Genomic DNA, 13,289 nt, shown 5'->3' with positions numbered 1-13,289 from the left:
CAAGAAGGTTTAGAAGCAGGGAATGAACACTTAATTATAATAGTGTGTTACCATTTTACTTTAACTTTCTACAAATTCGACCGTAAGTTTCAATCAAAAGTGTCACACTAAAACTTATATGTTGTGAACTGTGCTTCAGTTGTGCACATCTGTAATCAACAAACTGCTGCTCACAGTAAAATGCAGCATTTTCTAGAAGTCAGATATCAGTAACTAGTAATATAATTAGTTCTGTCCAGCAAATGTAATGTCCAGCAAAAAACGAATATTATATTTTACAGTGGTTCTGAGACTATTTTACTTTTCTAACATGTGTTTTTATTTTTTTGACTACTTGGCTTCTTGTGTTCCTTCTTCCTGATGTTGCTACCACTACTTACCTGAGGATAAAAACAGGAGAAAGGAGCAGCAAAGTGTGAATAAGGACAATTTCCAAAAGCACAACGGCTGAGTTTTCTGCACTTCTATCCTGAGGCAATTAAAGCATTTTGTTCCTAGTCATCTCAAAGAGCTCACAAGTGCTGCTAGAAATAGACAAGATTTAAAACCAAGTGCATTTGACCTATGCAGCTTCTTCTCTGCCTCACGACAGGACCTGGACACGTTCCATCTGTCCATCCATCCATTTTTTTCCACTTATAAAATTCATGGACTCTACTTCACTAGAAAATCCTGAAGGAGAATGTCTGGCCTTCAATTCATACCCAGAAGCTCAATCACACTTGTGTTATGCAGTAGTAAGACAACCTCTGAATGGCTCAAAAAAGGAACTAAATTTAAGCGTTCAGAGTGGCCTAGTCAAATTCAGGGTCAGATCCATTTAAGGTACTTTGGCATGATCTTAAATAGGCTGATAATGCATGAAAACCCTCCAATGTGGTTGAATTAAAACAATTGTGGATAAAGGAATGGGCCAAAATTCCTCTACAGCAACGTGAAAGACTCATTGGCAGTCATTACAAATACTTGGGTGCAGTTTTCGTTGCTAAAGGTAGTACCAAACCAGCAATTACTTTTTCACATATGATTAGGTAGGTCTGGCTACCTGTTTTCTTTTTAATAAATAAAATGTCTATTTAAAAACTGGATTTTGCATTTACTCAGGTTGTGTGTGTGATCTCAAACATGTAAGTCTGAAAAACAAGCAAAAATTAAAAAAAGGAGAGAAATCAGGTAGTGGGAGGGGGGTACTTTTTCATAGCGTTGTAGTTCGGTACTTATAAATAGGTTGCTTGTCTTTGTTAATGATTCACTTCAAGCATTAATGATTGCAGCCGCCTTAACACATCTTCCCACCTCATGTAGTCATCAGCTACAGACCACACTGAAATATTGATTTAAACCTTGTGCAATTTCCTCTTCCTTTTGTGTCAGTCTTTATAATGTAAACATAAAAACATGCACGCTGTTATTTTTCAGTGTGAATATATTTCACTCATTGTCGGGGTAAGCTGCAAAAATACGCCTACAATTCTCACATTATGTTTGACTGCTGCTATCGCTAGAGCATGCAGTGTTGACCGCAGTCATGCTTAATATTTGTCCTGTGTTTAAAGGTTATTACGCTGAGTGTCAAGTCTACACCTGACATTACCTCAAAGCATAACACATCTGCATCTACAAATATATGTCTTTTTTCCCTTGGCTGCCCTGGACATGCTGATGTTCTCTGTAATGTCCCTCACGCACGCACTTAAAAGCAGTAAAAGAAGCTGACGTTTACAAATGTTTATTTTACAAAAGGGAAGCTAGAAAAGTGAATAGAAATCACTCTAAATTGTGATTCCTATTCACTGTCGGGATGGCGCAGTCCAGAAGCAAGTGTTTTATTGTAGAGATAAAAATCATCTTAGTTCAGAAAAAAATGAATGTCAAAGATCAACTCGACGCACAGAAATCTGAGTAGAGAGGATTAGGAGGCCAGGGGGTAGCTCGCCTAAGGAGGAGAGGGTGACAGAAGGTGTTGATGGTGGGGATGTGTAAGAAAAAGAAACTGCTTCTGTCTACAGTTTAGGCATCTTTGCAGCATTGAGGCGCATAGAAACACAGGAGGATCCAGCAGCATAGCGCATCTCCCTCAGCATGCCGCTCCACTGCTTCTTGTCTTCCTCATACCTAACAAGAGCGAGAATTGGGTCATTTTTCCCAAACGAGCAAAGTAGCAATATAAAAAATAAAAGCCTGTAAATCTGGGTCCCTCAACTTAATAAGACTTACTGCCAGACATCAGTGACCTCTGTGGGAGTCACCTCCTTGTTCTCCATCTGAACCATAGCAAAGCCACCCACAGCGTAAAGCGAGCCACCATTGCTTACTAGGTTGACAGAGCTTCTCTCCTGAGGAAACTCTGTGAAGGGCTCCCACCTGAGGAGACACAACATTAGGAGAAGGTAGGAAATAAGTCTAAGCTATCCCTGTTGTTGTAGTTTGTACCGCAGTCATTTTTTCCAGTTTCAGTATTTCTCTTTTCTTTTGGCAGATAACTGAACTGTAGTTTATCAAAGCCAAATGAGTGCAACATTTTTTTTTAAACGAAAAAATTCTGTTGGTTATAAACAAGTAAATTAACCAGTCCTGTAACTTAAATGTATTTATATTTTGCACTTAATTGCAGAAATTTTAATGTCAGAGTTTAAACTAGCTAGCTTAAATACTGTTAATCTGAGCCAATAGGCTCCAGTTAGTTATAGCAACTACATCGCTAAAGCAAATCTAAATCAACCTGATAGAGGTTCCTGCTGCAAATAAATAAACCACACTAAGATAAATCTATGTTTTATTAGTATTGAGGCTCCTTTTAATCCTATCCAGATGCTGCACTAGCTAGGGCAGATAAATCGCACTGAGAAGCCAGCTAGCTAAAATTATTAGAGAAAGGTTTGACTCAATGAGCATGAAGAACCAGTGAGCGCTGTGATTGTTCTAACCATCTTGGGGGATGTGGGATGATTTTAAATGTGACATGTAATAAAACATCCTGTTCTACCACATCCCAAAGGTGCTCTACTGGCAAAGCTGGACTGGTCATCTGGCATTTTGGGCCAATGGATTGAAAGGCCGCTGCCGTGCAAGCACTGATGGGGGCCCATTGGTTCATTTTTATTACTGACACTGTATTGCCCAATTAAATCTCTTAAATGCGATCAGCCCCTCCCCTCCCCTCTCCTCCCTTCTCTATTCACTGGTGCAGCTTGTGGAAGAAGTTTAGTGTAGAAGAAGTGAGTAAAAGGTGGAGCTGAAAAGCTAAGAGAAAATAATAAAAAGAAACTTAAAAATAGATGCAGCAAAATGGGTCAAATTAACAACATATTTGTTGTTGGCGCTGCTGCACCGTGAACAGCAACTAGTAACCAGACCTCACAGTTACAGGAGGCTGCTGCTGAACCAGCTGTGTAGAAGTGAGTAAGAGATGGAGGAAGATGAAACTCACATGATAAGAAGATAGATGGAGGGACATACACTCAACAAAAATATAAATGCAACACCTTTGTTACTGCTCCCATTCCCCATGGGATGGACGTAGAGACCTAAAATTCATTCCAGATACACAATATAACCATCCCTCCCAAACAGTGGTCACAAATCAGTCCAAATGTGTGGTAGTGGGCACATCTGCTATATTGAGATAATCCATCCCACCTCACAGGTGTGCCACATCAGGATGCTGATCTGACATCATGAGTAGTGCACAGGTGTACCTCAGACTGCCCACAACAAAAGGCCACCCTGGAATGTGCAGTTTTGTCTCACAGCAAAATGCCACAGATGCCACAAGCAATGAGGGAGCGTGCAATTGGCATGCTGACAGCAGGAATGTCAACCAGATCTGTCGCCCGTGCATTGAATGTTCATTTCTCAACCATAAGCTGTCTCCACAGGCGTTTCAGAGAATATGGCAGCACATCCAACCGGCCTCACAATCGCAGACCTCGTGTAACCACACCAGCCCAGGACCTCCACATCCAGCAGGTTCACCTCCAAGATCGTCTGAGACCAGCCACCCAGACAGCTGCTGGAACAATTGGTTTGCACAACCAAACAATTTCTGCACAAACTGTCAGAAACCGTCTCAGGGACGCTCAACTGCATGCCCGTCGTCCTCATCGGGGTCTTGACCTGACTCCAGCTCGTCGCCGTAACAGACTTGTGTGGGCAAATGCTCACATTCGATGGCGTCTGGCACGTTGGAGAGGTGTGCGCTTCACGGATGAATCATGGTTCACATTGTTCAGGGCAGACGGCAGCTGAGAATGTCCCAGTTCTTGCATGGCCAGCATACTCACCGGACATGTCACCCATTGAGCATGTTCGGGATGTGCTTGACCGGCGTATACGACAGCGTGTACCAGTTCCCACGAATATCCAACAACCTCGCACAGCCATTGAAGTGGAGTGGACCAACATTCCACAGGCCACAATTGACAATCTGATAGACTCCATGCGACGATGTGTTGAACTGCATGAGGCAAATGGTGGTCACACCAGATACTGACCGGTTCTGGGTCCCCAGACCTCCAATAGCGCAAAAAACTGCACATTCCAGGGTGGCCTTTTGTTGTGGGCAGTCTGAGGTACACCTGTGCACTACTCATAATGTCAGATCAGCATCCTGATGTGGCACACCTGTGAGGTGGGATGGATTATCTCAATATAGCAGATGTGCCCACTACCACACATTTGGACTGATTTGTGACCACTGTTTGGGAGGGATGGTTATATTGTGTATCTGGAATGAATTTTAGGTCTCTACGTCCATCCCATGGGGAATGGGAGCAGTAACAAAAGTGTTGCGTTTATATTTTTGTTGAGTGTAATTAGGAAAGGAGCAAATGGCTACTTTCATCATGAGCCACTGCTTATATCTAAAATGTAGCAACTAAGAAATAACCCAAAAACAACTGTACCTGATGAGAACCTGTTTCAATATCTATAATCAAACAAAAACATAAAAAATGCATAATATGTGTATGCCTGACAGATATACATATTCTTAAAAAAAATAATAAGAAGAAGAAAATGATGGTTGGCCGCCTGGACCAAAAATGCCAGGGCTGATTTTTTTGTCCCAGTCCAGCCCTGTCCACTGGAGTAAGACCTTGGGACTGGTGACTTGAGCAGTCTGTCTATCTCTGACCTCTAACATGAACAAGAGGGCTGCTGCTTACTGGATACTTTTTCAGAACATTCCCGGGAAACCCTAGAGATGATAGTGTGGGAAAACTTCAGTCGTTTCTAAAACCCTTAGACCATGACTTGCTCCCTTAAATGACCCTTCTTACCCATTCCGATGCTCAGTTTGAGCTTGAGCAGACTTCCTTGACCAGGCCTACATGATGCACTGAGTTGCTGCCATGCGATTGGCTCATTAGATATATGCATTAACAAACTGCTGAATAGGTGTACCTAATAAAGTGACCAGTGAGTGTTCTCATTTAACAGGAAAGTTGCAAACATATTCATACTTGTTCGTTGCAAAGTCATAGGCTTCACACGAGGCAGTGAGGCCTTCCTCGTTGACTCCACCAACCACTATGATCTTGCCATTGTGGACAACTGCTCCAAACATGGCTCTGGGTGTCTTCATGGCGGCCTGCTCCCTCCACTCTGACTGTTTGTGGTTATACACAAACATCTTGTTAAGGGCTTTGCTGTGAAGATGAAGGAAAGATGTGGGACTTTCAGCATCAAAAGCTGTCAAACTTTTTTGTTCATTTTTGGTGTTGATTTGGTGATGTCACCTACACAAATAGATGCAATTAATGGGTGCTTTAAGCATCTATAATTAAAGCTCTAAAATTAAAATGATGATAATTTAAATCAATTGCTTTTAAATAAGGAAAGATACATGTTTGTTTACCGACAAAGAAATTTAATCTTAAAGCCAATGTTTAAATGATTGATTATAAAAATGTATCCTCATGTCTTCATTATTATTATTATTTTTACTAATTGGACTAATGGACTCACAGTGTGTTTCAACATGAAGCCTTCATTAAAAAAAATCATGATTTCTCTATTTGAAAGGGCACAGCCTCTAAACACCAATCAACAGGAACACATTTGAAGAAAGAAAAGCTTCATGTGGATAAAGAGCAGAACAGGAGTGAGTAAATGGACTAAAAACAGTTCTACAAGAAAAGAAAAGAGAAATGACACAAAAAGCAAGTTAGTAAACGTAATCTATATAACAAACAAAGGTGTCCTGAGAAGGAGCGCTTAAAGACATAGGGACAAAATTAGTAAAGGTTCACAAACCTTTACTAATTGCAGTCAATGTTAGGTTGACATTCATTGTTACTTAATCCAAAGACTGAAAGTCTGAACAGTGATTCCATTTTCCTCATAATTAAACATTTGCTGTGTCCGTTTTGGAAACAGTTAAATGTTGTTAAATGGGCAAACGGAGCAGCTAGACCAAAAAGTATTCTTATGTGGTTACAAAACTAACCGATCTTCTTTTAAAGATCTGAATTTAAAGTTTAAAGTTGTAACTTAAAACTGTAACTTTAGTTACGACAAGCTGTTGGGTGTAGAGAAAAGTGCTGGAGTGAATGGGCTACTGTAGTATGCTGTAGAAAAGTGCCATTTACCCTTACCTCTTGCTCTTATTTTCCTCTTGGTTGAGACCTTCTGGTGATAGTCCCAGCTATATTAAGCCAGGTCGAGCACACCTGTTTACATTTGATAATTAGCAGCCTGTTTTACTGACAGCTGAACTCAAGAGCTGACTGCATGTCTTATTACAGTTTTAAAGCCTAAGGTTCATTTTGTTGTAAAAAGTGTGTCCCTTCCCAACTCTGGCTTCTATCGCAGGCATAGAGAGAGAGGAAAAATAGCATATGCTGGCTGTAACAAGAGATGCACAGGGCTGGTATTTTCCATGATTGCAGCATATATTAGATTACACACTCACATTTATTCAGCTATCTCTGTGGGGACACCCATCTCACATTCTTCACCCAACATTTCAATGGCTCCCCTCTGGGCGACGCCTCCACTGCATTTCCTGCAGGACTGAGAGGAGGAGAGCCACCTTTGTCCCCAAAGCCACTCTGCTTTTTAACTCCAGCCGGTAAGACCATTTCCCACACCGATAAACATAAACTACACTCTTCTTATACTACCGACACTTTATTAATTTTTAGTCACTTACAGTTATTTATTCACCTTTCAGTCACTTTAATTTCAAAACCGTATATATTGTATATTCTGTGTATTTATTATTTCACTCTTATTGCCCGTTCTTATTGTCCTTATCTTCAACGTTATGCTCCTCTGTTGTTTGTTAATTGCTCCTTGGGGATAAATAAAGTCTCCTGATTCTGATTCTCACAATAAACACCCTTGTCTTAAATATCACGACAGAATACAAAACCCATACTAATCTTTACCCTAAGACTATAGGATAATCAGTGAGTGTGGTGGAGGTGTGATCCCTGGCCCAGCTACAGGGGAGGGGTGGTGCCAGGGAGGTTGGAGGGACAGGTGGATGTCATTGATGTCAAGGATTTCCCTTTTTCAGTGATGTTGGAGACCAGAGGGGGAGGGGTGTGCAGCTGACTGGAAGTTGGCTGCCATGTGTGCCGAGCGGAAAAGTATTACTGTGTGCTTGATAAAAAGCTCAAACCGAATGGTGTGTTGGGTCGGAATTCTTTGCAGTGAGCATTCAGATTAAAGTTTCCACTCTAAAGTATAAGAACAAGAAACATACAAACATACAGAAGGTCCTTTTGTCACGATCCTGGGTCTTATGACCCAGTGTTTTGAGTTTTAGTTCATTTTGATGTTTTAGTTTATGTAAGCCCTTCAGGTTCCTAAGTTCATTTGTTATCATGCTTAAGTGTTTCTAGTTCTTATTATTTCCCCCTCGTGTTTCCAACTATGGTAAATCTCCCCTGCTCTTCATGTGTTTCATGTCTGTGTCTTACATTGTGAAGTTTGGGTTGTCATGTCTACGTCTCATTATGTTTCCTGTTTTATTGTGAAGAGGTCTGGTGTTTCTGTGTTCATCGTGTTCAGTTTTACTCTTCCCCTGTGGCGTTGTTATGTTCATGTTGATCTACTGTGCCTTTCTGTTCCATGTTTCAGATCCCTATGTTCTGTCTCCCCCAGTCTGTTAAGTTCACATGTCTTGAGTTCCGTCAGTGTGTTTCCTGTTTTACTTTCACAGTCTGTTCTATGTTAATGTTTCTAGTTTTGCTTCCCTTGCCTCGTCCTGCTTAATTAATCTCAGCTGTGCTCTCCTCCTGTGGCTCATTCCCCCTCGTTAATCCCTCAGTGTATTTAAGCCCCATGTTTCTCTTTGTCAGTGTTGCGTCCTCCCTCATAGCGGTGTGATTTTTTCCCTGTGGCTCCTTGTGCTTTAGTTTTCCCAGTTTAGTTTATTTTGTATTGTTTTTCGTGTCCCACTCCACGCCAGCAATAAAGCTGTGTTTTTTGAGTTTACCTTTTGACTCTGTGAGTTTGCGTTTGGGTCCTACTCTTGCCTGCACACAGCCGTATTGTGACACGTTTACTCACTTGTCATCCGTCTTTCCTCCAATGCTATAGACCAGCCCTTTGTGGGAGACAACTGCATGGCCGTGGATCTTCAGGGGAAGCTTTTTGGTCTCGCTCCACCTCATCTTCCTGAAGAATGTGACAATTGTAAGCAACTGAACTCATTAAGTGTTATTCTCTTCCCTTGAATTCATTGCTTCTAATTTCTTTGGGATTTAAAAAAAAAAGTTATATATATGAGTAATGTCAATAACTTAAATGGCCCACAAATGAATGCAAGAATGAAAAAAATAATAATAATAAAAATAAAAACAGCCAGAGCCGATCAACAACTTCAGATTTACCATAATTAATTAATTAAATTCAATACCAGAAAATCCTTAGTTAAAACAAAGAAATGCAATTAAATCTACTTGGTTAATTATCACCTAAAAATGATCAAATGTGAGATGTTTAATGAGAAATGGGGGAAGTAGGGATCAAAACAAAGAAATACCACTGACTCAGTATCATAGCACATCACACTATCCAATGATTCATTGGACTGGAGGTCTTTTCCAGCCACAGCAAACAGCAGGTTCTCGCTCTCTCCGATGTTAAAGAGACATCTTGGAGAAGGCATTGGGGGCAGCGCGATCCAGTCTGAGCTGAACGGATCCAACTGTGGAGGAGGAAAAAAAAAAAAACTATAACTCACAAGAGTGGAGAAAGCATACTTTTAGCACCCATTAGCTCTTTGTCTTTTTCACCTCATGAATCTGCTTGTTATGCTCCATGATATCCGCATATTGATTATGCTGTAAGATAAAGTAAGTTCAAGGCCTCTATCACATTCTTAATTGTGTATATTGCTTAGACCTGATGGATAATGTAATTCATCTTTTATTGGAAAGAGAATTCAGATAGAACTATGTTGCAGCCTTTTTGTTATCACATGCTAAAAAAATAACTTTCACTTATATTTTCCTTCTAGTTTATTTATAGTTTGAATAAGGAATTAAAATAAAATCCCACAAGATGGTTTAGGTTAACTAATACTACTGCTTCTTTTATCCACTACACTTGAAAACTAGTGCTAGACCAGCTATCATTTAACTTTTAAAAGTTTCACAACCACCATAACATCTAAAGCTAACTATGTAACACAATATAACCCAGTGATACTGAATCAGATTTATACTGTATTTCTGTACTGTTGATATAAACATTTAATATAAAAAAACGGACTTTTTCCCTGCCTTTAAGCTTCTTGCTTCTTGCAAAAAATGAGACTGTTTGCTGTTTTCAAAGTGTCTTAGTTTCAGGATGAGGAACACATTTTACTTCAAATAAGGAATATCCTCAGTTTCTGGTTCATGTGACATTTTTTCAAGTTTCTCTACCACTTAGTAATTAGCTAGCTTTGGTGCAATACCGTCTTTTTGAGTGATTTCACCCAGCAGCAGCCAGCGACCTCCTGCAACGACTCATGACCAGTCAGGAAATATACATTTTTCCTTACCAAATAGGAGATCGCCTACTACAGAGAAAAGATAATGTCAAATGAAAAGAGAACCTCCTCACCAAATATGCATAACATTGCAGAGGAACATCCTTGTTTTCCTCGTCGACAAAGAGTCCTCCAATGATGTATAGCTGGTTCTTCTTTGTCACCAGGCTAACGTGGTTACGTGGCACCTGCTCGGACATGGCTGCCAGGAAGCACTCGTTCTCACTGACGTCATATCCCACTGCTGCCGTGTCATTGATCATCAGGATGAAGTCACGAGCATACATGCCTTGTCTGCGATTATCATTCAGGAATCCAGGGAATGGACTGTCCTCCTCTTCACCTCCTTCCTTGCTGGCCCCCTCCTCTCCCTCATTCTTCTTGGGTTTCTCTGGCAGTTTGCCCTTGAAAGCATCCCTGATGACCTGAATCATCTTCTGAAGCTCTGGGTCAGCTTTGATAATCTCTTCAGTCTCCACTCTCTCTTTGAAATATTTCTCAGGCAGGAGGCGGAATCGGATACAGTTGAAAGCATCCTTCAGGACCTTGAGGCGTTTCTCCCTGTCATGGCGGACCCAGGCCATGACGGCTTCGAAAACCAGTTCCTCTCTCTCAACATTCAACGAGTCTCCACCAATAATGGCAAACAGTTCATGGGCTGCGAGTTTTAGGAATTCCTCTTCCTTATAAAGGAGTTCAAAGCGGTCAGCAATGTAGTTGCGTGCTGCGATGGCCAGCCTGGGACAGCTGAGCACCAGGCCCATCCTAAAGATGGCCAAGCAGTTACCCAAGGACAGCTTCTTCTGAAGGTAGTTGACACACACTGTGAAGACAGAAGGGATCTGGAACCTGTTTGCCACAGCAATTATATCCTGAACGTTGTCATCGGTGAGATCAATTTCAGCTGAGTAGAGGTACTGAATAATCATGTCCAGGATGGAAGGGTTAACATCCTCAAGGACCACCTCTTTGGTGTTCTCCACCTCCTTCCCATCTTCAGTAAAGAAAATTTCCCTGAAGTAAGGGCTGCAGGCAGCCATGATCAGCCGATGGCAGGGAAAGCTACGATCGCCTACCTTCAGGTGACAGTCCACAAACTTGTTCTCATTCAAAAGCTCTTTCAGGCCGTCCTGGAGCAGGGTGCTCTGAAACAGGCGCAGCTCCTCCTTGATGGCGTTGGGGTCCATGGTGTCAGGAGGTAAACAGTAGGAGAACAAAGGAGTTGGTGGAGAGAGGAAAGAGACAGTGGCCACAGGTCCTCTTGGCAGTCAGTGCTGGCTGGAAAAGGCAGAGCAAAGAAAAGGTTCCCTGTGTGAAGACCCTGCAATTTAATCCTGTCCCACTCTAAATATAGTTCCCTCTGGCCCCCTGAATGGTTCAGCTTCTATGGAATTTAACTGGGCCAAATCACAGTGCACCACAGGCCAGGGTTGAGCAGCTGCTGCCATAGACTGAAAGAAGCAACTGGCTGGGGATATGCCACCATGATTCAGCTCCCAGAGTGTCACAGGGTAGGTAACAGTGGAGACAATGTGGTCACATCCTACAAATAGCTTTCCTTAAGCTGGAGTCTTAAGAGACATTTACAGCAATCGCTGTCATATTCAAAATAAGTGCACCCTCTTAAAGTTGGACATATTGTTCACTGGCTCATTGAGTTTTTTTGCATTTACATTTTCAGATAATTATAGCCACTGATGTGCTTTTGTACTGAAACATACTCCAATTTCCATTGCTTCACATTATATTATTGATATCAGATTTTGCAGATAATATAAAGTCAGTTTTAAATTGTGGCACATCTGAACCTAGGACCAAAAGATTCCCCCAACGTTATGATACCATCCTTCTTAAGTTCTTGTTTTATCATAGTAAAAAAGTAGCCTAAATAAGTAAACCTATGATAATAAAAGAAAAGTGCTATCAGTGCTTTTTTTAGGCTTATGAAATGAGATAGTATGATACTCACACAAGAACTTTCAGGTGAACTTCGTTCCAAATGAAAACCACCTGTGTTTAACTGTGAGTAGGTTTTTCTGTTTGATGTATTTTAACATTATAGTATTGCATGAAGTCTTGGTAGCTGGGGATTGGACCGCCAGGGCCTCCACTCCTGGCCACCGCTCACAATGCACCCGACCCCTACAGTGCCTCCTGCGGTGGGCCTGCAGGAAGATGGGCCCATGTCCAGGGGTGCACATAAGTGGTCTGCAGGTGCGCATGCACTTTCAAAATAAAAGACGCACACCAGATAAGAAGTTGCAGCGCATGTTTGCATACATTAAATTTTCTGGAGGAGGACAAACATTTGTTTAGAACACTTAAAGATGTCGAAGAAGCAAGCTCCTTTAAGCAATTACTTTGGTGTTCCTCCACCTCCAAACAAATGTCAGAAGCGCTTCTTTTGCGGTTCAGACTCCTTCTGACATTGCAACTTCTTATCTGGTGCGCGTTTTTTATTTTGACAGCGCATGCGCACCTGCGGACCACTTATGCGCACCCCTGCCCATGTCCCTTTTTCGGGCTATGCCTGGCAAGCAGCACAAATGGGCTTCCTCTGAAGAGTGGCTGGGAAGTTCAGCCATCTGGGAGGGGCTCAGAGTAGAGTCACTACTCCTCCACATCAAAAGGAGCCAGTTGAGGTGGTTTGGGCATCTGACGAGGATGCCTCCTGGACACCTCCTGGGTGAGGTGTTATGTCCCACCGGGAAGAAGCCCTGGGGCAGAACCAGGACATGCTGGAGAGATTATATACCTCTTGGTGTTCCCCCAGACAACCTGGAGGAGGTAGCTGGGGAGAGGGAGGTCTGGGCTTCTCTACTTAGGCTGCAGCCCCCGCGACCTGGCCCTGGATAAGCAGAAGAAGATGGATGGATGGAGATAGCATCAACAATTCACTTTAACTGACAATATTAACATTTATATTTATGCTAATATCTGAGCTCGAAGTCAAACAGAAAAATATTGACGAGAAATGAAAAGAAATGAAATTCAAAATCAATTCATGGAAATCAAATGCTAATTGATTACAGCAGACTGATAGTCCACCACAAATGGGTCATTTGTAACGTGCATTTGTGCACTTTACAGAGAACACAAAAAATTCAGGATAATAATAAGCTAATGTGGCAAGTTCTTGTAAATTACTCACATGAGCAGGAGTCTATTGATATGAGTGAATTTTGCATAATGACAGCAAAAATTGTCTCTAGAAGAACTTCTTTCCACCAATCAGCATTATTCAGCACTTTCCTTGTTGGCTGTTGGTATGTGTCAGCATGTGTGTGTGGCACTCCGCTAT

At 41.7% G+C, this 13,289-nt stretch overlaps 1 protein-coding gene across 1 annotated transcript; it reads right to left on the bottom strand.

Moving 5' to 3' along the window:
- Positions 1-1,713: 1,713 nt before the first annotated feature.
- Positions 1,714-11,351, bottom strand: LOC113016133 (kelch-like protein 41b). The gene is made up of 6 exons (XM_026158707.2): positions 10,063-11,351; positions 9,003-9,160; positions 8,521-8,628; positions 5,463-5,648; positions 2,218-2,364; positions 1,714-2,115 (listed from the first exon to the last, which is right to left on the bottom strand). Exons 1-6 carry the CDS (start codon positions 11,173-11,175, stop codon positions 2,004-2,006), a joined length of 1,824 nt encoding a protein of 607 aa, XP_026014492.1. The 5' UTR covers positions 11,176-11,351; the 3' UTR covers positions 1,714-2,003.
- Between the last annotated feature and the right edge of the window lie 1,938 nt (positions 11,352-13,289).

Source organism: Astatotilapia calliptera, chromosome 23 (genome assembly GCF_964374335.1).
Source record: "Astatotilapia calliptera chromosome 23, fAstCal68.1, whole genome shotgun sequence".
NCBI classification, from domain to species: Eukaryota; Metazoa; Chordata; class Actinopteri; order Cichliformes; family Cichlidae; genus Astatotilapia; species Astatotilapia calliptera.
Note: the sequence above shows the minus strand (reverse complement) of the source record. Positions and strands in the feature narration are given on the sequence as shown.